Source organism: Bacillus rossius, chromosome 1 (assembly GCF_032445375.1).
Source record: "Bacillus rossius redtenbacheri isolate Brsri chromosome 1, Brsri_v3, whole genome shotgun sequence".
Lineage (NCBI taxonomy): Eukaryota > Metazoa > Arthropoda > Insecta > Phasmatodea > Bacillidae > Bacillus > Bacillus rossius.
Genome location: NC_086330.1, coordinates 1931631 through 1958218, shown reverse-complemented (window position 1 = coordinate 1958218; position 26588 = coordinate 1931631). Strand labels below are relative to the sequence as shown.

Genomic DNA, 26588 nt, shown 5'->3' with positions numbered 1-26588 from the left:
TTGCACACGTAGGGGGCCGTGACTGATGTCACGCTGTTCGGGGCACTGCACTATGTTGCACGCACGGGCGCGTTCGAGGCGCGGCACTGATCGGGTGTTGAGGACACATAACGGCCTGTGCTCTCAGAGGGAGCACTGACGGCGGCGTCAAGTTCTAGAATATTTGGTGATTTAAGTTTTGCCGGAAATATTTTAGGCATTTTATTGTTGGCATGCTGCCCGCCACCGTAGGTTGGAGTGCAATTAAAATAGACTTGTGGTTCTATGATTATCTCTATCGTGAACTTATGATCTCCTGGAGCTAATATGGTTGTAATGAAGTTGGCAGTTAAAAAAAAACCTGCCATGCGTGATTAGTGAGATTATAATTTTGTTATATCGTGTTTATTATATAAATTTTTATTGAACTATATATTTATATTGTTGGTACTTTGAGTGGTATGAAGCTTTATGAGCTGTAAGAAATTAAAATAATAGAGAACTGATAAATTATGGTCAGATATAAATTATTACCATATATGTTTTATTGAATGTTAAATGTACGATAGCTAAAATATTTTATGCAGGCTCATCTGAGGCTGCTATGTGTGATTGATGAAATTATGAAATTTTTGTTATAATATTTGGGTCTTTTATATAAAATTTTATAGAACTATATAGTCATACTGTTGGTAGATTACCGTAATTAAATTATTGTTTAGTGTGTCGGGACTTGCTATAGGAGAGCTCTCGGGGTGGGATAAGCGGAAATTTAATAGTATTGTTTTAAAATTTTTGTCAGGTAAATTGTTATTGTATTTGGCGTATGAAAATGGAGTAAGAGCTCATGAACAACGTTGAACTTGTGGTGAAGCCTGTGAACCCACAAAAAAAAAAAAAAAAAAAAAAAACTCTACCCACCCCTATAAAAGTTTTTGTCTTGTACCTGAATTTTGAGATTATTAAGTTTACTCTGATTGTAAAGCCATTTTTGTTTTTGAGCGCTGTTGAGATGCGCATATTAGTAGTTTGCAAAATAATCAAAATATATTTATACCACTGAGCTCTGCTCTTTGTTTTGTTTAATGTAACCTTTTCTTTCCCTTTGATTTAGTCCCCTTGGGCCAATTGTGAAGGCAGGTAAATGTTTGGTTATTTAAATCAATTAAAGGTTACAAATATTTTATTGTACTTTATAATGTTTTGTTTATTGCATTTGTTAAAGTAGCGCTCTGCAGGTCATTGTAAGGCATCTGAAGGGCTGACTGTTCCACCTGCTGACAGTTGGCATGCGGGACTGACCTGTACCGACTAGTCATTGCACTGAGAGCAACACTGGGGATGGTAGAGGCTGAAGAGAGGCGTCTTCTCAACGAGAGACGAGAGAAGACCTGCCAGCAATGAGACACATGAAGAAAATTTATCAGTTTTACATAAGGCTCCTGGGAGAAGATATTGATGAGGCACCTTTTTAAACATGTCTTATTAAAGGTATCTCAACAATGTCTTTTTCATTGTATTCGTGGATGAATAGGCATCTCGGGGAAACATAACATGTGACGCCGTCCCCACTACCTCCTATTATTTTTACGCGATTTTTGCTTGGGTTCGAGATCTCAGGGGGGGTTCGGCCTTGTGGCTAGAGGTAGGGGTTAACGCAGTAGGGCCCCCCGAGCTGTTATGGCCACTCGGGACGCCTGAAGAAGAACACAAAGTTTCTAGAGAATAGTTGATGAATTTATTACGGCACAGCCCTATACATAGTGCTGCCCGTTCTGGCGGTAACGGTTTTCCCGATGCGACTAGTCACACGCGCAGCTCACTTCCTCAGTGGCGGCTCACGATTTTAATGCGCGTGAGGGGAGGACTTGTACACACGATGCGGCGGTTACAAAAAACACTCTAACATGACGAATTATACCTTGACGAACAAAACACTTCACTATTACCTAACACTTAATATACTGGGCTAGTGGCACGTAGGCCCGTGTCTCCGGCGACTCTACATGATACCTAGATGTGTCCCAGGGACTGATTCGTTAGTACATTTGGTGGCACGATACCGTGCAGAGGTGGTAACTAAACTCTAACATGACAAATTATACTTTGACGAGCAAACACTTCACTATTACATAACACTTTGACGTCCCTCGGCTTCTGGTCCCTATTTCCCCGTTTACTAGAAATTCCTGTTATGCCCGTACTGCTCTCGTCAGAGAGGTGTGGGTCCAGGCCGACGTGGCCAGGACCGGGAAATTCAGGACCTGGAGGGATGGTGAGGAAGAATGACAGGTAGATCTAAAGGACCACTCGATGTTAATCGTTCCACGAGCTCTTTTATTGCATCCTGAGAGCCTGCCGCGGCCTGGCGGATCCGTCGCGGGGTGTGCGCCCTTCCCACGAAGACCCGGACTCCCGAAGACTGTCTTGTACGGCCCACTCGTCCCGACGCGAACTAGCAGTCCTCCCACGTAACAAAGTCCCTGATTACCAACTGCTTCACAAAGGCACGTGACGCGTGCGCGGTTCTTACGTACTGACTGGTAACGTCGGCGATTGTTCAACGATGCGTAACTATGCTTACGCGTCCTATAATGACCGACTCGTGACATAACTCGTAACTCGGACACCCAATCGCGTGGGCGGCACAACGTAGGCAGCTCGGCTGCTGCGAACGCTCGTACTGTGGCGGTGTCGCCGGACCGTGAGCTCGGTAGACACGTCTCACGATCAGCGCGGAGCGGCGTGCACGTCCGCCGCTGCTCGAGTCCTGAGTTCAACTGCCCTTCTCCGCTCGCCCGCGGGCCGTCGCGCGCGGGCTGCGGGGGGGGGGGGGGGGGGAGGGGGAATCGGCCGGCGTGGGAGAGCGCCACACCGCGCGACGCGGATAAGCGCCAGGCAGCGCTTACATATAGACACTGCGAGACATTTACGAGAATTAAAAAACTAGTTACACACTACTAAATACATTACGGTACATTATTTACACACTTAAAAAGTCACGGTCATTTGGAAAGAATATATACAACACAGAAACATTTACACACTAGCACTGGCTCACTGGCATGCTAGGGCGCACGCGGGTGCGTCCCTGGCCGATGCACAACACTGAGGGTTCACTGGGGAAACAAGGGAGGACGTTGACGAGGCATAACGGCCTGAAGGAGCCGAGGAGACACTTGGGTCGACATCAACTTATTATACTGGGCTAGTGGCACGTAGGCCTGTGTCCCCGGCGACTCTACGTGATTCCTAAATGTGTCCCAGGGACTGATTCGTTAGTACGTTCGGTGGCCCGTGTCACCTTCTGGCTGCCCCGTGCGGGCCAAAACTAAGTAGCCGGTAAGCTAAGTTGGGGCGTGAAGCGCCGACGTAAAGTCTCGTAGACTCCCCACAGTACTTACGTATTACGTAGAACACTCATCTTGGAGCACTGATTTAATTAAGTGAAATACCTCATGGTAGATTGAGGCCGACCGCGGAACTGTACGTAAAAGATTAAGAAGATATTATACTATTGAAACTACATGTCGGTGAAAGCAAAGGTTGATGGTTCCGCGTTGCGCGCTGGCTGCCGGCCGCTCCGAGCTCCTCAAGGGCACTGCCGGTGTCGCAGCGCGCGACACCCCTCCCCCGCCAACCATCCCACGGAAATGTGTGAATTTCGCAGGAAACTGAACCGGCCAGGTTCGGGACAAATCGCACAGTGAAACATGATTTTGAAAGGACTGAAATATTAATTGATGAAAAATTATGTTTAATAAAAACCTGTGGAAAAATATACATAAATTAATTTGTTGTAGTGCGGCGGAGGGATATGCCACACCCGGCCGGATCCTTCAGCCGGTGTAGTACTCGTTGCCTGGCGTTCGCCTCGTCGCACGAACTACACTTTGCTGCGCGCACGAGCGCAAACGGTGCACACGCCTTTGCGAGACATTGATGAGGCATAGCAGTCTATGCGACATAGAGGAGCATTGGCGGTCGGCGTCACATGTATACACAAGAGTTAACAAATCAAGAGCTATAACTGCTGAAGATCTCCTTGACGACAATCGTCGGCAATCACCCGGCTTGCACTGCTCATCATGGTCCATTGCCATTCCTTCGATCCCGTGTGCGACCGGAACGTGCATTCGGTGCATTACAGTGCAACAAGTGCTACGAATTGAACAAACGCCATAGTCGATTGCCAACCATGCAGCATTATATTCGATAGTGTATGGTGTATTTTAATTGTTATTTCAGGTTATCAGTAATTAGTAGACAACATTTTCAGTGCAATCCACTTGTAATAATATTCAACCAACTTCATGGATTCGCACGATCATGCAAAGACGCGGCCTGATGCACACCGCATGTTTGCACGGGAAGCGAGGCTGGGGAGGCGCGAGGAGTCACATCCTCGCTTAATTCATCTCCACCTGTTGCGTGTGCTACGCACACGCACATCAAGATATGTCGCGCGGCGCCCAACCGCGCGCCGTTGCAACCCGCACAAGGCAAGTGTTCGCGCGCTGCGCGCGCGAAGTTCGGAGCCGCTCGGGAGCCCTCGGGGAGGCTCGTTTTGGCGGGCTTGCCAACCGGACATTGCCGCAGGCGCCGGTTCCGGTTGCCCTGACCGAGAACGTTCTGCCATGTTTGATACGAGCAGTTCGCAGAGTATAAAAGGGGGCCCATATTGCGGTGAAGGAGGAGACTCGTCGCGACCGCCAGCGACACTAGCCGGAGGCCCTGCTGGCTTTGGCTGCGGAAGGAAGCTACACCGTCAACACGTCTCGCCGGCCTGCCGTCACGCTGCCCGTTGGAAGAAGCTACCACTTGGTAATGTACTGTTTCGTCGTAGACACTTATAAACCGAGTGGGTAGAAAACTTAGACTGAGAAGAGGGGCAGTGGTGACGGAGGCAAGGCTTGGAGACGGCGGTGTGAGCTCATGAGTCCCGAGGAAAGACTTGACTACCGACTGGACATACAGCACTTAGGTGCGAAACCCGGCAGTGACACCCGAAGAATAAACCCAGTGCCCACACCGACGAGCATTTCTGGCGCTAAGATAGTTTGCGCAGATAGTCACTGGTAATCCATGCATCGATTTGCCCGCAGAAATACGTGTCGACAAGAGTCGACGAGGTGTTAGAGTAATTATTAGAGGTCTGCGTACCTACGTAAATACATGGTATATGTATTAGTTGCATAAGTCGAGAGGTTTGGTTAGTTATTTTCTTTTACAGTCTGGGAATTTATGTACGTTGTAAATTAGCTTTTCTTTTGACGGTGTACCCAGCGCCAAGCGGCGTGCCTAGTATGAGAGCACGGGCAATTGTAAAGTTGATTTGTTAAGCTGAATTCACGTGTCTCATAATTGTTAAACGTTTCTGTTCACAGACTTTCGAATCAGAGCCACGCAGCAAATATCAACTGTTTACGTTTTCGTCATTAATGTTGTAATGAATAATTTCTTGTTTAATCAGTAATAAATGTATTTAGTTGTAACAGTTTTGGATGACTTTTCGCCACACTCTGTTTCCTTTCCTACTCCTTGTTCCCCTCGTGTGTTTAACACGAGAGGCTACACACCTTCGATCAAGCTTGTGCGTGCTGCTCCACGGAGCATTCATCTGATGATCACCATTAAAGTTTAACAATAGGGTAAGTTTTACTAATCTCTTTCCATCAACTCTACGGCTAGCGCTCCATGGTCGCCCTGAGCTCACCTGCCGCTTTACTTAATTGCTTGTACTCTCTTAGGAGACGTTTCATTGTAATATGAAAATAAGCAGTTTTTAAACTGGGCACAGGCATGCCCCGGTTTCACGACACGAACTTGAGTCGCTAAGACGTCTTACAGTTTTGCCCTCACCAGTTGTGAACGCCCTTTTTCTTCCTTCTACCTTCGAAGCCCACATGGCATCCATCCTAATCTCGGGTTGAATGCCGCCAGATTTATTATACTTGATTTGCAAGTATTATTCACAGTTCAAGTGGTTATTCCGTGTTTGCAGTTTGTAGGGTTTTTCTGTGTAAGTCGTGTACTGTTGGGTAAGCAGTCACCACGTTTTATTATAATTGTAAGGTAATGTCCAACCAGTCGAACATAGTACATGTTATCACTGCATTACTGGGCATGTATGGCGATTGACTATTCAAGGCAGTGTGTCATAAGCACATGTGCATATAACTTTTGTTTCAAGGCAAACAGGCCTTCAAAACATAAATTTCTGTTTCAACAGCTAATATCTGTTACATGATCTTAACTGCGATACGTGCCAGGTGAGACCATGATTCCGGCATAGGACAGGCCATGCCAATGGTACTGCTGTGTTCAATGAGAACAATCAGAATTAGTGTTGTAACTATCCAGTAAATAGTCGGCTTTTCAGTCGATCATCGTCCCTGAAGGCTGTAACCACCTGGGTCTTCATTAGACTTCATTCCTGCCTGCCATGTGGCAATATTACAACCAATCTGCCTGTGAACTAGTCCACAGTACTCACAATCTTAGGCTAGTTGGCGCCCTCTATCATATCACCCACCATAATATCACAACCTGGCAAGATGCCAACTTCTAAATGAATTGGAAACCAGCGCAAATTACATGAGCCAAAGAAAATTGAGGACAGAGCGATGCCATTCTTACAACTTACGTAAAGTAACAGATGATACAATGATTCCAGGTAGGGCGATATTCTTCCATCCGTACTCAAATAGGTGTTCAAATCACATTAGCATTTTTAACAGAGTGCCGCCTGTTTCAGGCCATTATTATTACTATTCAAAATATCTCACAACTAAACATGAAGCCGAAAACAGAAAGCTTATTAGTCTCTGTTCTGATTCTTAAACAAAATAAGTGCATTAATTTTAGAGTTACAGGCGATGGTCTTAGCGGGCCACGCAGGGGCAATGCACCCACTAAACCCAAATTTGGTTAGATGCTATGAAGCCGGTTGGAGACAAGTCTAGTCGACTACAGCTAACATAGATAAAAGAAGCAGGGGAGTTAGGGGATTTATTACATTAAAACCCAATGACAGTGGGAAGTTGGTTTGCAAAGCAAAAATATAAAAATTTAGAAAATACCATTACAATTTTGACGCCGCCTTCGGTGCTCCCTCTAAGAGCACAGGCCGTTATGTGTCCTCAACACTTGAGCCAGTGCCAGTGCCAGTGCTACGAACATGCCCGCGCGTGTCTTAGTGCAGCGCCACGAACGGCATGACGATAGTCACGGCCAGCTAAATGCTCAAAGCGCCCGGCCGGGTGTGGCAATGTGCATCAGGTATCAAGTGCACATGTAAATCAGTCATCAAACATAAACTAAAACTTTTAATAAGCATGACGTCGTCCAACCGAAGGCCACCCTAAAGCCCGACCTGCAACCGCCAGTATTCAACCCCGCTAACGGAACGCGCCCCTAGCCATTGCCACCCGAGTCAGGCGAGCCACCAGTAACCAAGGTAGAACCCGGCCCCCTAATAAACAGACCGACATTACAGCCGACCACGTTGCATAAACAAACACAGAATATTAAACAATATTATGTATAAATTATAAGATAATTAACGAAAGTGCGACGTAGGAGTGCCTGGGCACTCACGTGTGTAAATATGTCGATACGTGTTTGAGTGTCCCCCTGGCGGCCGTCTGCCTAGATTAGTTAATTAACCATGTGACATAATTATTAAACCCTTGTGTTCGTTATTAACTCCCACCAGAGCAGTCCAGCAAGAGACGAACAGTCGCTGGTGAGACGTATATTTAGAGGACATAATTCGTAAACATACTAACTCCAATTTGTAGAAGGGACGAGTGATGTTACTTTAGCCTTAATAATTAATGTAGGAATTTAGCGCCCTTAAAATCTCTTATTAACGTGTCACATTAGAAACTAACATAATGAGGTAAACCCTGGCGCGAGGGCCACCGAGCCTCGGCCGGGCGCCATGACATCACGCCAGTACAGCGCGACTCGTGGACCGGGGCGGACGCACGTCCCACGAAGAGACATCATCTATTGTCTGCATTAAACTCACTTCTGGTAATTATAGTCACTTCCTCGAAACCTCTTTTTACTTATCTCTCCGTGCATACCCGGTCCAATTTTCGGTCCAGGACTTAATCCGGCCGCATAACTTCTAAAACCCCCTGCACCACACTTGGTCTGCGGGGTAGTTTCAGCATACGGCACGGGCCGCTTCCCGATGAACAGAACTTTAACTAAAACCAGTCGCTCCGGCGCTGACACCACCCCGTAAGGGAACTCGAGCGAGTTTAGCTGCGGTCCGCGCTCCACTACAGTGGACGCGAACACCACCTCGAGACGTTGATATACAAGATTGGCCGTCTCCAATCGCCCTCACCCCTCTTTTGAGTAACCAGGCTCAGAACCGCCTAGTGCCACGCTAATATGTAATATTTAGTAACTTTGTGCGACGCCTTGAATCTGGAAGGTTTTTTTTTTTGTAAACTTGTTCGACGCACCTCCGCTTAACATTTTTTGTGAACTTGTGCCACGTCTTATTACGTAACTTTCAGACTAACTTTGTGTAATTGTGTAACTTCTGTATTGTGTGATGTCACCCTCTGTACGACATGGCGTGTAATCAACGGTATTACACCAAACCCACAGTCGCATGAATAAACGACGCACGTCATTTGTTGCATCACTTCAGCGTATGATTAATTAACCATACGACTCCCAACCTCCGCCAAGTAGGGAATTCCTCATAACCCACGCAATACCGCCGACGGTCCTAGTGGGCCACGCAGGGCAATCGACCCCACGACCCACCTATCGACTAGAAACAGAGCTAGTCTGGCGCCCACCCGGAAACATTACATCCACAACAGCCATTCCCGCTATGAGCCGCACCGGGACTCGTGCCCGAGACCCCGGACGACGGCAAGCATAATAATTGTTTTTAATTAATTAATGTCTTTATAAATTATTTCCGTTCACAAAACTGGCCGGCATCATCTTCCCGCGCTCCGTCTTTTCCCACGGGTTTTCCTCCCCTCCCTGGCCGGGCGGCCAGGGAGAGGAGACAGTCGCCAATCAGCACTCGCCAGGGCCGGCAGCCCCGCGCATGGGGAGTCTCCAACTTTCGCGCCAGTTTCCACGTTTAGCATCTGACATTGTACGGCCGAAGGCCATCCCAAAGCCCGAACTGCACCCGCCAGTACTCGGCTCCGCTAATGGAAAGCACCCCTAGCCATGGCCCACCTGATTCAAGTGAGCGGAACACATCCCAAGGTAGAGAATAGCGAACCATTTTAATTACACATGCAACGCACTCCCCGTGCCTAAAAAATTCCCCACACAATAATTAATTAATCAGAAACAAAAAAAAGCCCCTAACTAATAGAGTGCGACGTAGGAGTGCCCGGGTCACTCACATGTAGCTTTCTACTAAAACAGCTGTGAGTGCAACCCTTGCGGCCTTCAGCCTAAATTCAGTAGTGAAATGTGTGATGTAACGCAAAACGCCCCAAATTAATTATCATTCGCCACTGGAGTAGTTATCAAGAAACAGACAGTCTCCAGCTTGACTCTAATATTCAAACCTATTTTAGACGAACGCCAGTACAGCTCGACTCGCGGACCGGGACGGACGCACGTCCCACGGGGAGCCATCATTTCTTTGTGTTCATCGAACGTCCATCTGGTAATTATAGTCACAACCGAAACCCTTTTTTTAATACTCCCCGTGTGCGCCCGGTCCTTTTCCGGTGTAGGGCCTATCCCAGCCGCGTCAATTTAACACGCCCCACACAAAGCATTACGTGGGGCCGTGCAGTATACTGTACGGGCCGTCTCCCGCCACCTCAGAACTTTAATTAATCGCCCAGTGCACAGGCACAGGCTATATCCAATCGTAGACGTGTTTTTAATTTAGTAGCGAGCCGCGGTCCACACAGGTGGGCCCGCGCATCGCAATTTACCAATTACGGGATTAGCCGACTCTAATCGAACACTCTCCCTCAACTGCGACTGGCATGATGGCTTAATATGTAAACACATGTAGAGGCACGCAGGTGTCCCTCTCAGATAACGTGTGGAGTGTAATCGCGTACGTAAGCGCACCACAGGGTGCCGTTTTGTCAAGTGTAATTGTAATAATAGTGTAACCAAAACTTCTACGTGTTCCGACGCCTCACTGGTAGTCATGTACCGCCGAGTAGACCTCGCGCCCAATGTAATGAACCAGTGTAAATCGTGAGCAATAAATCGTCCACCCCGCACCTCCCGTGCGCGACGTGTGACCCGTAGAACAACCAGAACAGTGTATGTAAATTAACCTAAACAACCCAAACTAATCAGGATACAAATTCCATCACCGCCGACGGTTCTAGCGGGCCACGCTGGGACAACAAACCCACGACCATGACACGGTTAGACACCGAGCTAACCTGGCGCCCCCCCGGAACAGAAATTTCTAAGAAAGCCAACCACCCCGCTAGGACTTGCGCCCGACCTCGAACACGAGACCGCGGCGAACGGCACATCAATAGGTAATTATCTCCGAATCATCTTTCTTCAGCTCCCCGGTCGGCCCTAACCGGCCGTACGAAATGTCGTGCGGTCCTTAGATAAAGTGTGCGACCCGACTACGGGTCTTTTAACGTAATATACGTAAATTTTGTGTTTTAAGGCAGCCCGCCGTGGTGCCTGCGCTACACGCCATAAGATCTCCCCACGGAGAGTTAGGACTTTGCCCACGCAGGGCGGCATTTCGCCAAACGCGTAAAACAGTTTACGAACGCCTCAATCCCTGGGATGTGCAACGGTCGCGAACGAGATGCCACGCTGGGCCCCGTCGCGTCCGTCCCCAGCTTAAACATGGCACACGCCACTGCGAGTACCAGCCTCGTGTCGCGTAACTATCAGGAGTAAAGGAGCCGATTCCACCCCGAGTCCGGGGTACACTCTTAAGGACTTTAGTGTTAATTACCATGTTAATATTAGTGTTTGCTGTCATCATTACCTACATCTAAATATAATACAGTCTTCTTTGTAAACTCTCGCAGATATCAGTTTATTCACGTATTAAGTGCTTTACGGACTATCACGTGCCAGGCACCAGTCTTGCCGCGTTACGAGTCTCTGTCACCTTAACTCAGGTTAGCCTGCACCCCTCGATGGAGTAGTCCTCGGAGTACCGTGAGACGTTAATCAGTGCCACCATTCGAGGGCCGTGTGGGCGGAGTGGAGGTTGACGACGATACGGCCAGTCGCGTGAAAGTGCCTTGTGCAACTAGAAGTTCTGTAACGAGTGTTTCCGTAATAAAATAATCAAGTTCACATGTGTATTTTACTAATACGGCGTCCTGGGAGGCCATAGCAGCCCGGGGAGCCCTTTGTCGATGCGTCCCCGCCTGCAGCCACGAGGCAAAGAACCCCGCCCTTGAGACTAAATTTCCTTTATAACATTCTAATTAGCTTAAATTCAGGACAGGCAGCGGGGAACGCGGCAATTTTATTCATAATAAAAATGCCTCTAGAGCAAAATTGCAACATAACATGGAAAACAGTTTATTAATCAGTTTATTATTCTCATTGGGGCAAATCCTAATGCGCTCCCGTGGGACACCAAAAACAAATAAAATCATACACACAAATACAACAAGGTGAGCAGGAGTAAAGCGGACATGGTGGCAAAGCGCTCTAAAGTGGCAGAAAAGGTAATATGGGCCGCTAGGCGAAAAAAATGAAGGCAAAATCAAAAGACAACTTATAATGCAGCTTGACAAGAAGTGTCCAATGCCATCGTGGCATGCCCATATACAGCCGCCGAGACGTTACAAACATGCTACAGGAAGTACTCGGCATGAGCAAGACAAACCCAAACCAAATGACCTGAAGGGTCCAAACATTGGTGGCGATTACATTTAACAGGGCAACAAGAAAAAAATGAAGGCGCGGCCACGACGTGCATGCAAGAAAAATACCTAAATACAGACGTTAAGTTTCACAGCCGAGTACATACCGGAACACAGAGCCACCGCGACAGTGACAGCCTTCGAGTCCAGAGGCCGAACGACTGTAAGGAGTACGCTAGGGGCCGGGCTATATATAGGCCAGAAAAACACTCCAAAAGAGAGCGCTGGTGAGGCGGCGGGTAAGAGAGCAAGAGGGGGGTAGGAAGGGGAAGTTGCAGAGAGAGGTCGGAGCTGGAAGAGGAAGAGAGAGAGAGGAGGGGAAAGGAGGGTAAGGAATGCTGTACAGTGCCGAAAAACGATGAAGGAGGAAGCAACTGCTTCAGCTGAGCTAACCTGGCGCCCTCCTGGAACACAATTTGAATTAGAGCCAGTTTTCCCGCTAGGATACATGCCCGGTCTCGAACGCGAGAACCCGGATGATGGCAGTACAACGGCTCAGACGTCGCATAGCGCATTCACATAATTTTGTAGCGGTTCTGTCACCGCGTAGAGTATGCATAGGGAGTATTTCGTACCCATGCGTACCAACAGAGAAGTCCGTGAATTAAACGCAAATCAACATAACCGGTGCCGCTTACAATTACTTCGCGCCACCCCGTCCTCCACACGGCCGAGCGGCCTCAGGGAAGTTCAGGTTAGATTTCAAGCCACGTACCTCGCGGGGCACGCGGGGGCAGAGTACCCACGACCCATCACCAACGGCCTAGTGTCCCACTAGCCTGGCGCCCCCCGGACAACAGCAGCACCACAATGCCCGTAGCGCCAGTCAGGTACTTCCCGGGCCTTCTACAGAGGCCGGGTGACTGCAAAAGTATGATTTTATTAATAGGAGAATTTAAGAAATTAGAAAAGCTTATAAAAAACACACACCAAACTATAATATACGATAATGATAAAGTAGGTAAACATACGAAATACAAAATAGAACTTGATGTGTACCCACCTGCTCCTTGCTGAAAGATTGTGTTCCTGGTTTGAGTCACTGTTGCTGACTAGCTAACACATTAATTTCCAAGGTTGGTGTGTGCCATGTGTCTGAAAACAGGGGAGATGTGAAGATAAAATCCCGTGCGGAATGACTGTGAACTCAGTTTGTAAGACATCTGATTTAATACACATAAAAGGAGAATCTGTACAATATACTGTCCAAGGGCATGGCCAGGCACATGTGGGTGTCGAAGCATGCCACAGCACACTGTCGGTCAGCGCTTAGATATGAGTCTCACACTGCAGGTGGCTAAGGAGGATAGATTCATAAGAAAAGTTCTCTCCACAGGACTACATGAATGAAGCACACAAATTTGACCCTTAAACAAAACACACGAATATTATAACAATTACGACGCAAGAGAGGAAAAGAGTTTACACTTGAGGTTAGTTCTGTAAGGTCACATGGAGGAGATTGCACTGTTTACACTGAAGATAAAGTTTACATATTAAGCCTGGGCAGAGGGCCCCTGTAGGCACGTGTCCAGTGTGGTCACTACTTGACCTATCCCGGTGTCCCCAAGTTAAATTGATACATATTGAGTGTTGCACATGTTTAGCCCATAGGCAACCCAGTAAGGGTAACATTCAAAGTCTCGTAGTTAATCCCTGTTGACCAATAAGGAGTCCAAATGGCAAGGCTCTTTAACTACAGTGCGACTTAGCCTTAAATACGAACGAATTATAAAACAAGAAAATAATTCAGGTAAGTAGCTGATGTTTTAAGTCAAGCTGGGTGGAGGCCGGCCACTGAGCTAAAAAGAATGGATTGATGTTAAACTTACTATTGTGATTGACGTCGACCCAAGTGTCGAACCAGCTCTCACAGCCCGTTATGCCACACCAATGCCTTCTCCTGCCCTGTGTTGCGTGTGCGACGATAGTGCTGTGCGGCTAGGTCAGGGGAGGGAAGAGAGATTCGCGCGCCAGGGGAAGTGTAATGTAAATACACAAGAACCGGGCGTGACTAATTATTGTAAATATTCTTTAACATTCTTTACTGTAAATAGTTATTTTATTAATTGAAGTGTTATGTATGTTTTTACTTGTTCACCAGGCGCCAAGGCCGTGACTTCCGCCTGTGACCAATCAGCGTGTTCCGCGTGCTCTTGGAGAGGGGAGGGGACACGGACGCTCGGTCGCGCGAGGCGGGGAAGGACCGAAGGAGTCATTCGGCAGCTGGGCGCAGGAGACAGCGGACGTGTCTGCGAGATCGCTCCAAGACGGTGAGAACGGGCGCGGTGTCTCGCTGTAGTTCAGGCCTTGCCGAGAGGAAGGAGTTTCACTTCCTACAGACGTATTGTCATTCAGGCGAGTGTGTCACCTTGTCATTCGGTCGCGGTTTGCAGTTTGTCATTTTTCTCGCGTGCGTGTTTCTCTGGAGGATTGCGAGTTGCGGAGTACTTTTGTGGACTAGATATTCGCCATTGCTTGTACAGTAATTTACGGGCCCTCTCGGGCACTGTGTGGTCCGGCCAGAGAGTCAGAGCGAGTTCAAGTCGTAGCGGCGCGGGTAATGCTCGTCACGAGCGGAACATCACGTATTTTTCCAACACAGTATAAGTTCGCGGAACCGGGCTTCGCCCTACAGAAACAGTCACAGGCAGAAGCATGGCAGGCCCCTGTAAAGGGTTTGATTTACCGTATATAAAGAATCTGGAAACTGTCTTCGAGTGTGTCAATTGTTATTATGGTGACTAAGTCCCTTGACCACGCGGCCCGAACCCCCCTCTACCGAACACTGAGTAGCCGGCGAAATACTATCATTCAGGGGCTAGTCGACCAGGCGACGACATGATTAATGTCAGTGGCGGCAAGAAGATGAAGGCTCCGTGGTGCATGAGCATGTCCGGCCTCTGCGCCGGGTGAACGATGACTACTACCCTTATTACTGTTCTGTGATGACTACTGGCCCCGCGCGAAGTGTGCAGGAAACCGAAGACCGTTCAGGTTACCTCCATGGACTGAAGGGCACAGTGAATAAAAGTTACAGAATTACTGACACATCATAACAATATAAAACCAACTAAAAATACATATGATAATTAAGTTACATGTGGAAGCGATTGATAAATACAGCGGAGGGAAACAAAGGCGTCATATAGTAGCAGCGCGGGCAGCTATCGATATCGGGGTAGCACAAGGACTTGCGATGGAAGAGGGGCATGACGCCTAGAAGAGTGTGGGGAGAGAATCAGCTGGAACTTTCTGGCCGCCATATTGGTAGATTCCACATCAAAGTTTGTTTGGTTACACATTCGTAGTCATGATCTCTATTTGGTTACTTCTTATATCTGTGGATATCTTGGCCATGGGGCCATTCCACTCGCAACACTACACTGCACTAGGCCACCCCGAGGGCATGTTCGCAACTCACTCTCATCTGAGGCGTTGAGGCGTAGCAGTCTGTGCAACCGGGGATGCTCTGGTGGTTGGCGTCAAACTTACGTAAACTACATTGGAAACTATAAGCTCACAACAATTGTAAATAAACATGAAAAATGTACACATTTAAACAAACTTTCATAAAAATTATGATATATTACTCTACATATTTCTAGTTTTATTTTTCACTGTTTTTATTATTTACCATATTTCACAATACATTTTTCGATGGATGAAAATGCTATCATTGCCAACACTCACTCAGGTCCCTTTCAACTGCAAGCTGTAAAAATGAGGCTCTGAAATAGCCCTTGGAGTGACGATAGGAGTTTGCAAACATAAGTTTATCTTGGAACGATAATCAGGTAAAAAATATCCAAGCAAAATTTTTGAAGTTTAATCAAATGGAAAATTTCTTTACGTCGTCCCAAGTCCCGGCCGACTGTGCAAGTTGGCCCAAAAAAAAAAAAATGTTATTTGGATGTTCTTGCTGTACAGAAAGATACCAAGGCCAAAAATAAGTCTATCATAAAATAACGGGAAGCCTTTATTTCACAGACGAGAGAGCCAAAACCCGAAGTTCCCCGAAGTACTTGCCTTTTTTTTTCCCCGTATCTTTAATGTGGCTATCCTAACCAAATCAACCGTCCACAATGTTTTGAAGTATTTATAATGTAGCTAACTTAACCTAATTGACCATTAGTATCCTTTTATCAACACCGCCACATTTATTTACAATGAACAAAAACAGAACCCGAATATGCACGATCGGACGTTTGGCTCTCTCGGCTGTGAAAAGAAGGCTTATCATTATAATATGACAAGTGAAGCGCAAGTAACCAGTGACGTAAATTACGAATTAAATGATTGCCAAGCAGATTAGCGCGGTGATCGAGCTGAGACTCTGGATGTGGTCGAGCGTGCGCAACCCGCGGGAGGTGTGAGGTCGTCGAGATGAGCGGCGTGCTGTCCCGGGGCATGCTGCTGTACGCGGCGCTGTGGCCGGCCTCCAGCCTGTGCCAGCAGGCCCTGGCGCGCGCGGACAGGCTGGACTGGCGCCAGGCGGCGCGGTACGGCGTGTACGGCTGCTTCGTGGTGGTGCCCATGCTGCACGTGTGGCTGCGCCTGTCCAGCTACTGGTTCCCGCAGATGAACCTGAGGACCGCCCTGCTCAAGGTGCGTCCCCTTCCGCTCGTGCTAGCTCCTGCACCTGACTGCCGTCTTTCCCGCTGTATTCCACCTTGTGTTATTGCAACCTTGTAATTGTCATTATTATTATTATTATTATTATTATTATTATAGCTGCAAATGGGCACATAAGTGCCCGGTGGCAAGCATTCTCCCTACTTCCCCCGCACTCTTCTTCTGAATTGATCCACACTCCTCCTCCAGCCTATTCCATTCCCCTACCGTCCTCACGACCATCACATTCTTTCCCCTTCCTGTCCTCCTCTCTTTGAAAACCTTCCTAGTATTTTCCTTCCTACTTCTAGGCATTCCCAGCTCTCCCCATCCTCCCACACCATGAATTAACTCTAGGGTTTTTATGTGTTTGAGGTTAAGTACACACTGCATATAGGGTAACTAACTGAGGAAAGGGCCAAACATAAAGCAAGTAAAAGTATTTCTTAAATGAAAGTGTACCTAGTGAGACCAGGGGCGGCTGCAGAAAGTCATCTCGGTAGGGGCTATCATACAAAGAAAGGACTCACCTGCAAAACGTTTCATTAAATTAGTCGATTGGCCTTGGGGATATTTACAAATTTATGGTCTCAGATGCTGAACATATTTGTACTTTCACCTTTCACACAACTTTTCATGAAAGTTGAGTTTAAACATGAATTTAAGTATCTAAGGTTCGGGAGGGGCTATCACCCTCATTTCCCCCCTCCCCCCCATCCCCCTGAGTGAGACACACAAGTAGTTTATCAGAAGTATACCATTTTAGTGATAAACGATGTTAGATTAGCTATCCTTAATATACTGAAAATAGTAGGTATGAATGTTTGTTATTGGTTAAGTTAGCTACATATTTAAAATGCTGTAGAATCTTGTGAATGTTTGGTTAGGTTTGTATAATTGTATTTAATATACTGTATAATAGTATTAATGGTTGGTTTGAAACTACCGATTTTAAACTTAATTAACCTTACTAACTATTCACTACATTTTACAGTATTTTTATTATACACTAGCAACCTGTCCTGGCTTCGTAGAGCATATACACCTACATTTTGTTTCTGTCGTGTCGTATCAGCCTGTTGCGTCGAGCACGTAGGGAATATTAACATTGATAACTCCTGCTGGATTATGTGTAAAAACAAACATATGTTTAGATGTTACACGGGACAGTGCAACATACAATGGACTGTGTGAAAAGTATTGATTGGTTAAATCAATTCCAGCAAATTTTAAAGTTTGACCATGTGCTTTATTGATAGTCATTCCAAGTGATAATTTAATTGTAAATCAGAGTCGTGTGAACTGAAAAGGCAATTCTGAGGGTATCATCAGTATTCTTGGTATCTTGGTATCTATTTCACCAGTTCCGTAGCCAGTTAATATTGTACATTCAATCCAAAAATTTATTAAATTAACTATTTTGAGTTTTGTACCATTGCACGGTTTAGGTGGGTTTAAATTATTTACTAATATAATAGGTGAACCTACTTTTAATATTAATTTGTGAGGAGGAATACCGAGAGTTATCAAAGAGTTTAAAAATTCGGATGGATAATGTACTGCCTCCTCCATATCCACGGCTGTGTCTACTGAGCAGTAGATTTGTGACGATACTTCAATATTTGAAATCATCAAATCATTTATTGTAGGTGATGGAATAGCCCTTTCTTGAAACCAATTTACCGGTAGTGTCTTAGTGGTTATGTTAATAATGCTGGGATATTCGTTTTCAATCAATTCCTCCAGTTTGCGCCAGAACACATAGATTATTAAGACTGATCTTGACATTAACGGCTTGAAATTCACTAAGTACTACCTACTTGGAGTAAGTCTTCAGAAAATTGCCTGTCACTGTCTAAGAATAGACGGATGTTACGTTCCACCGAAGACTGCCGTGCTCTTTGGGAAACATGCCTTTCACGGTCCAATGATAAGCAGTCTTATATCTCTTCCATCGTTTACATTAATTTCAAACAAACTAAGTCTTTTGGCAGTGGACGTACTGCGTCCTATATTCAGTCTTCGTCGAGGCATGATTACTTCGTGTGGACCTAAAAATATTACAAAACAAAAATCAAATAAAATTCACTCAAAGAAAAGTAGGTGTACCTATAATTATAAATTTTAATCTGAAAATAAGTACCTATCTATCTAAAGACAACACATAAATAAAAGACCTCCACTTCCTAATTAAAAAAATAATGCATACAACAATTGTAACCAACAGCGAACATTATAATGTATTGTCGTCGCCCAGGTTTTTCCCCTGGAAAAGTGCAGCTGCCCGGCTGCTCGTGGTAGAGGGGGTTCAGGCCTCGTGGCCTCTGGGGAACGTCAACCTGGTGCCCGAAATGACTAATACCAAATTCAACGATCGACTCATGATTTATTAGCCCACTAACACGGAATACTTGGGGCTGGCCCCGTTCCTGCCTGCGTCCGTCTGGGGTGAAGCCCGGCTCCGTGGGCTGTGCCACGCCGTTCCGTACCGCACCGAAAGTCCGTGCGACGCTGGCACTGACACGATAACTATTAACTTCCCGATGTTCAGGATAGGTTTTAAGTCTCTGTAGGTTGCAAGCCTTCTCCCGCGTCTCAATCGTGACCGCTTGTTAGGCAACCGCGCCACGAGAATCTCCCGCGATTCACGCGACTACTCCTCAGGGCCGTCTGCCCAGCGACTACTCCGCGACTACTCCTCGGGGCCGTCTGCCCAGCGACTGTGCGACTACTCGCGACCGTGTCTCCCTCGCGACTGACTCGACTGAGCGCTCCGCGCGCGGCGCTTCCCCTCCCGGCACGTCTCTCCCTCCCCTCGACGTCTCCCACGGAGCACATGACGTTTCGCAGGCAGGGCGGGACCTCAGTCGCCCGGTGTACAAACACAACAATACCCTTCAAAAATATAAAAGATTACAGTCCGCTGAAAAAAAAAACAACACACACTGGTATATCATTATGCCTAACTGGCAGGAGAGGCGTTGCCTCGTCATAACGGCCTGTAGGGAGCTAGATAGGCACCTGGGTCGACGTCAAATGCCCCCCCTCATACGAGGCCGCTATGCGCGGCAACGTCTCTCAGTTAGGTATCACTCGACGCACTTGGGGATAATTCAAACACTGTGTGGTCGCACTGGGGGTCAACCTCGCACTGCTCCCAGGAGGGTAACAGGCTCATCACGCTGCACCTGGGTATGGGTACGTCGCGGCGCACTGGCATGGTCAGAGTGGGGCACACGTAATCTTTCAGATATTCAGGGGCCCTACGGGTCCTGGAGGGACGAGATGGTGTAGCGGGTTTGCTTACTACGAGCGCGGCGGGGCCTGCCTGAGGGGGAAAATCTGCGTGCGGACTCGCCTTAGGTGTGGATGCAGCCTGTGGAAACAGGTCGAACAGGGTGGGGGTCGGGTCATCCGAACGGCACTCACCCCCGGTCCACTGCATCTGTTGGCGCAGGCGGCGCTCCTCCTCGTCCCCTGTGTTCGCCTCAACATCTGTTCCCAGACACTCAGAAATGTCGCAACCGCCCCCAGAGATTTGGCGGGGAAGGCCCTGCTCCTCACTGACCCCCTCCCCTTCATCATCCGACTCTGGTTCCGTGACAATTTCCCGTGACCCGTCCCGGTACGCCTGCCGCCCCGTGTCAAGGGCGGGCCACCCCTTCCAACCCCTCTCCAGAGAGTCCAACGTTGTCTCCAGGTACTGCCACAGCTCCCGGCTATAAGGCCACTGCTCTGCCTCCTCCCCTTCAGCCCTGCCTGGTGTCCTGTCTCCCGCAGCCGCGGAAGTCACGTCTCGTGTCTCGTCATCCGGGATCACGTCCTCTGTCGCGTCTGTTGGCCTTGTCTCCAGTATGTCCGTGGACGTTGGTGCTGGAGTGATGTCTGTGGGAGTAACGTCTGGCACATTTTCCCTTGCCTCCCCCGGGGCCTGGGGGCCTATCGGACCACGTGGCTCTGACGTCCGGGACGCTCCCTGGGGCGCGTTCGCCGGCAATGCTGGCGGCCAATCCGGACTCCCGGGCTGCTCTGTGTCCGTTTCCACGTCCGTTGCACGTCTGAGGTCGTCCCTATGAATTTTGGTACGCCCTCCATTGGGCGTCCGTACTATGTACGACGTTGGTCCTGCCTGACGTAGAATGGGCCGGGGCCCCGCCCATTTTGGCGCTAACCCAGCGCAGAACTTTTTGGCTCCGGATGACAGGTGGTGTTGGCGCACAAACACCTGCTCCCCCGGCGCTAGCACGGGCGGTGGCCTATCCGTCTGTGGCGTGTGCTTGCGGAGGTAGGTTTCCTGATGTTGCCTTGCCTGCTCCCGTTTCTCCGACAGCTCTGCCCGCAGCGACTCGCCCCACTCCCCTGCTGTAGCGGCCGCCGCCACGCGGCACTCGCCTGGCAGCGCCAAGTTCTGCCCCTGGACTAGTTCTGCCGGTGTGTACCCCGTAACCGCATTCGTCCTTCGTCTCAGACTGTACAGGAGAGCCGGAATATGCAAGTCCCACTTGCTGTGGTCCTCGCCCAACCGGAGATGGAGCTGCGCCTTAATTTCCTGGTTCCGTCTCTCGGTTGGGTTGGCCCTTGGGTGGTATGTGGGGGTAGTATGATGGTCCACCCCCCATCTTCGACATGCCTGCTTCCATCTGGCACCCGTGAACTGGCATCCATTATCACTCAAAACTACTGCCGGGTATCCAAACCGGGGAAAAACCTCCCCGTCCAACAGGGCGATTAGTGTACCCGAACGGACGTTGGAGACAGGGTAGGCCTCCACCCACCTGGTGAACAAGTCTGTGACTACCACGAGGAACCTCCTTCCCTTGCTGCTCCGAGGATAAGGACCCATGATGTCTAGCGCTATGGTGTGGAAGGGGTGTTGGGGCCGCCTCGGTCGCTGCTGCTCCTCACCATCTGTCGTCCTCGCCTTGCAGTGTTGACAGCGGAGACAATTCCTCACATACTCCCGGACGTCCCGGGCCACCCCCGGCCAGTGAAACGTGGTGCGCAGCGCCTCCGCCGTCTGCTCTGCGCCGGGGTGACCCGCGAGCCGGTGGTAATGGAAGTAGGCGAGGATGGCGGATCGGGCTCCCTCCGGGGCGTAAATTCGCCATGACTCCATATCCCCAGGTGCCCTACTCTGCAGGACCCCGTCTACCACCCTCTGGTACGGTGTCACCTGGGCGCCACACGCCTCGACAGCGGCCCTGGCGGCGGCGTCTCCCAGCTGTACCTGCTGGACAGCATTGATGAGGTCGGCTAGTGTGTCTACAGACTCGCGACCGAGTCTCTGGGGCTGGTGAGTCACAGCGTACAGGGCGGCACGCCCGGATGACTCCCCTATAGCTGAGGAGTGACCCTGTGGAGGAAGCAGGTCCTCCCAGGATCCTCCGTCCTCGTAGACGTTTGCCGGGTCAGGGTGCCGGGAAAGCTCGTCCGCGAGCTGGTTCGCTTTCCCCGGCACATGCTCGACTTGGAAGGCATAGTTCTGTAGCGTCATGGCCCACCTGGTAAATTTAGACTTGCGGCCCTGCATCGTGTTTAGCCATTTGAGGCATTGACTGTCTGTCCTAAGAGTGAACTCTTTGCCCTCAAGGTAGTGCCGGTAGCGACTAACCGCCCACACTACCGCCAAGCATTCCTGCTCATTTACGTCATAGTTCCTCGCGGCCGGCCCGAATTTGGAGCTGGCATACTCCAACACTCTCCGCTCGCCGTCGGGGCCGACCTGGTATAGCACCGCCCCCATACCCACCTTGCTGGCATCCGTCTGCAGGTACAGGGGCTCCCCTGGTGCCATACGGGCGAGGACATGACTTCTCCGGAACAGGCGCTTGACGGCCTCCAGGGCGCAGTCTGCCTCGGCTGTCCACCTGTACTTTGTCTTGGGCGAGAGCAAGTCGGTGATAGGAGCAGTCACCGTCGCGAAATCCGGAACGAAGGAGCGTAGCCAATTTAAGAGGCCCATTAAGCGCTGCAACTCCTTCCTCGTGCGTGGTGCTGACTTAGTTTCTATGAGGTCTAAGTGCTTCGGTAGAGGTCGGCAACCCGCGGCATCCACCATATGCCCCAGGTATTCGAGCTCCGCCGCCCCGATGTGACACTTATGTGGTGCGCAGGTGAGGCCGTGCCTGGCCAACCGTTCGAGGACCAAAGCAAGATGTCGTGCATGGTCCTCCCACGATCTGGACCAGACGATCACGTCGTCCAGGTAGGCCGTGACGAATTCGCCCACGAACCCATCCAGGACGCGGACCATCATGGTCTGAAACGTCGTGGGGGCGTCCATCAGCCCGAACGGCATGGCGCAGAACTGGAATCGGCGACCATCCGGGGCGGTAAAGGCTGTTTTGGGGCGGTCCTCGGGTTTGACAGGGACCTGCCAGTACCCGCTCTTTAAGTCTAGTGATGTGAAAATAGTGGCGTCCCCCAATCCCGCTAGGGAATCTGCAATGTTTATGAGGGGTGGGGGTGCAGGGATTGTTACTGAGTTCACTGGCTTAAAGTTCACACAAAAACTAAGAGACCCATCCTTCTTGCTTGCCATAACCACTTGACTATTGTATGGGGACTCGCTCGGCTCGATCACCCCGTCCCTGAGCATTTCTGTAATCTGTTTCTGTATGGCTCCCCGCTCGACTGGTCCAAAACCGCGGGGCTTTACAAAAATAGGTTGGTGGGGCCTGGTATGTATAGAATGTTCTGCCATTGTCGTGCGCCTTAGCATGTCCGTGGCTGCGAAGACTTGGGGGTGCTGAGACAACATGTCCTCGAACAGGGTGACGTACTCAGGGGGCACGTCATTGGCAATGTCCGCCAGTCGGACTGGGTTGGCTGGAGGGGCGGGAACTGCTCGACCCACGCCGTACACCGTGCGACGGCCCCGTTGACCCACGTGCAGCCTACCTTGTCTGATGTCGATGGTGGCGTCCTCCTGGACCAACCAGGGTAGGCCCAGGATCAGGTCATCTCGGAGTCCTTGAACGACCAGGGCGCTCGTCTGACTAGACTGGTCACGTATGCCGATGGTTACCTGGGCGCGCCCAGAGGTGGGCGCGCTGGTCCCCTCGGTGGCCAGTAGGACGGTCCCCTCGTACTGCTCCAGTTCCCCCTCCGGCACCAGGTGGGCAGCGACGTACGAGTGGCTCGCCGCCGTGTCCACCAGAGCATGGACGGGGTGCCCGTTCAGGAGCACCGGGACTCGGAGCAGAGTAGCCTCGTCGTCCCCCAGCCGTCCTAGGCAGGCAGGTGCGGCCCAGCTCGTTGCAGGGGCTGCCGGTGCGCCTGACGGCCGGGTGGGTTCGGCCGTGCTGGCCAGTGACGTGATGCCGGCGGCTGCTGGTACCGGTACGTCGCTGACGTCCTCTGGTGGTGCCAGCTGTGCTGGTACACCCTGATGTGCTGCGGATGACATCGCGACCTCTGATGACGTTTGCCCGTTCGTCCTGTTCCCCGTGAATCTGGCTGAAGATTCCTGTCGGCGACCCCTCTCTCTGTCCGCCGGCAGTGACTGATTCGTGATCGTCGGGCGGGTGCGTTGGGGACAGTGGCCGACTAAATCGCTGCCCCCTACTGGAAGTTTCCCGGCCGGCGTCCCTCGGCCTCCATCTTCCGCCACACTTGTTCCCGTGTCGGACAGTCCACGTGCCAGTGGTATTGCTCAGAGGTGCAATATTGACACCGCGGTGGCCTGCTGCCACTCGCCCTTCTGTCCGCATACCGCCCGTCCCGCCTGGCTGCTTGTTCCGGTCTAGCCTCGAGTTGCGGTCTTGAGTGACGTGGGGGAGGCTGGGCCCCATAGGGCACCAAGGCCATAGCGTCCCCTGGCGCCACCTGTCCCTGAACACGAGTCTCGCGCCTCGGGCGCAACGGCGTCCTCTCCTCTCGGTTGGTACGCAAGTCGCCTTCCACTTCCCTTGCCCGCTCGACAAACTCGGACAGCTCCAAATCGGTCGCGCCCCGCATGAATGGTCTCAATTCCGGTGACAGCTGCTCGCAGATGAGTGGGAGGATCTCGCTCGTCGGCCACCCAGTGTCCAAACGGCGATAGAGTCGCATTTTCATGTGCACAAATGCCTCGACGCTTTCACTGTCCGCCTGCGTCATGCAGTACAGCTGCCGATGACAGCTGGCCCGCGCCTGTGGCCCGTTGAAGCGCCTCTCGAATGTCTGCACAAACTCCTCCCATCCTGTGAGGTAATCGCCGGTGTCCGTCCACCAGGTTCGTGCACGGCCCCGTAGCTGCCCGCTGACCTTGGGCACCCAACTGTCCCTCGGCACACTCGCCAATCTGTCCCGGCATGCGGCTAGGAAGGCCCGCGGACATTCGTGTAATTCTCCCGAAAACTCCGGCAACACGACGGCGACCTCTGTCACTCGCATCACTATAGGTGAATGTCCGTGATTCTGTCCGTCACTCTCCCGCGTCACTCCCGGATTCCCTGTCTTGTTCCACGGACAGGTGCACACTTCACTGTCCTCCGTTTTTACGCCGCCCAGTTTCGCGGTAAAAACTAGCCCGCACCACGCGAACCTATCTCCCCCTTCCATCTTTGTTGCGTCGGAGTCCATGCCGCCACTGCGTCCCTCCGACCCGGCTGAACCGGCAGGCCCGTCCATTATCGCTCGCGCGATAAGCTTTGTAAGCGAATACGCGCCGACACTCAACACCGCCTTGCGACACTTCCCTCGCAGCTCGCTATCTCGCCGCGCGATCTGATCCCTGCGTGAGACGCGACGTGCTATCGTCCGCAGCTCGCTATCTCGCCGCGCGATCTGATCCCGGCGTGAGACGCGACGTGCTTTCGCCCGCTGTCGCGCCGCACTGGCGCGCCTGCTTCCGCTCCCCGTGCCTCTTGCTTCCCTGCGTACTTTCACGGCCCGTCCTACGACTCTGCACGTCACTGAAATTACTCACTACTGTTCGTTGCCCTGTGTAAAGTTCGTAGCCACACAAGTTGAGCGCCACTTGTCGTCGCCCAGGTTTTTCCCCAGGAAAAGTGCAGCTGCCCGGCTGCTCGTGGTAGAGGGGGTTCAGGCCTCGTGGCCTCCGGGGAACGTCAACCTGGTGCCCGAAATGACTAATACCAAATTCAACGATCGACTCATGATTTATTAGCCCACTAACACGGAATACTTGAGGCTGGCCCCGTTCCTGCCTGCGTCCGTCTGGGGTGAAGCCCGGCTCCGTGGGCTGTGCCACGCCGTTCCGTACCGCACCGAAAGTCCGTGCGACGCTGGCACTGACACGATAACTATTAACTTCCCGATGTTCAGGATAGGTTTTAAGTCTCTGTAGGTTGCAAGCCTTCTCCCGCGTCTCAATCGTGACCGCTTGTTAGGCAACCGCGCCACGAGAATCTCCCGCGATTCACGCGACTCTCCGCGACTACTCCTCGGGGCCGCCTGCCCAGCGACTGCTCCGCGACTACTCCTCGGCGCCGTCTGCCCAGCGACTGCTCCGCGACTACTCCTCGGGGCCGTCTGCCCAGCGACTACTCCGCGACTACTCCTCGGGGCCGTCTGCCCAGCGACTGCTCCGCGACTACTCCTCGGGGCCGTCTGCCCAGCGACTACTCCGCGACTACACCTCGGGGCCGTCTGCCCAGCGACTGCTCCGCGACTACTCCTCGGGGCCGTCTGCCCAGCGACTACTCCGCGACTACTCCTCGGGGCCGTCTGCCCAGCGACTGCTCCGCGACTACTCCTCGGGGCCGTCTGCCCAGCGACTGCTCCGCGACTACTCCTCGGGGCCGTCTGCCCAGCGACTGCTCCGCGACTACTCCTCGGGGCCGTCTGCCCAGCGACTGCTCCGCGACTACTCCTCGGGGCCGTCTGCCCAGCGACTACTCCGCGACTACTCCTCGGGGCCGTCTGCCCAGCGACTGCTCCGCGACTACTCCTCGGGGCCGTCTGCCCAGCGACTGCTCCGCGACTACTCCTCGGGGCCGTCTGCCCAGCGACTACTCCGCGACTACTCCTCGGGGCCGTCTGCCCAGCGACTGCTCCGCGACTACTCCTCGGGGCCGTCTGCCCAGCGACTACTCCGCGACTACACCTCGGGGCCGTCTGCCCAGCGACTGCTCCGCGACTACTCCTCGGGGCCGTCTGCCCAGCGAC

General features: G+C 51.0%; 1 protein-coding gene across 1 annotated transcript in view; it reads left to right on the top strand.

The window, feature by feature from the left end:
* Positions 1 to 15865: 15865 nt before the first annotated feature.
* The window catches only part of LOC134531066 (mpv17-like protein), a 28629-nt gene continuing 17906 nt past the window's right edge, over positions 15866 to 26588 (top strand). The window contains exon 1 of the mRNA XM_063366591.1: positions 15866 to 16469. Coding sequence (XP_063222661.1) covers positions 16248 to 16469 — 222 coding nt within the window. The 5' untranslated portion in view covers positions 15866 to 16247. The remainder of the gene's footprint in view (positions 16470 to 26588) is intronic.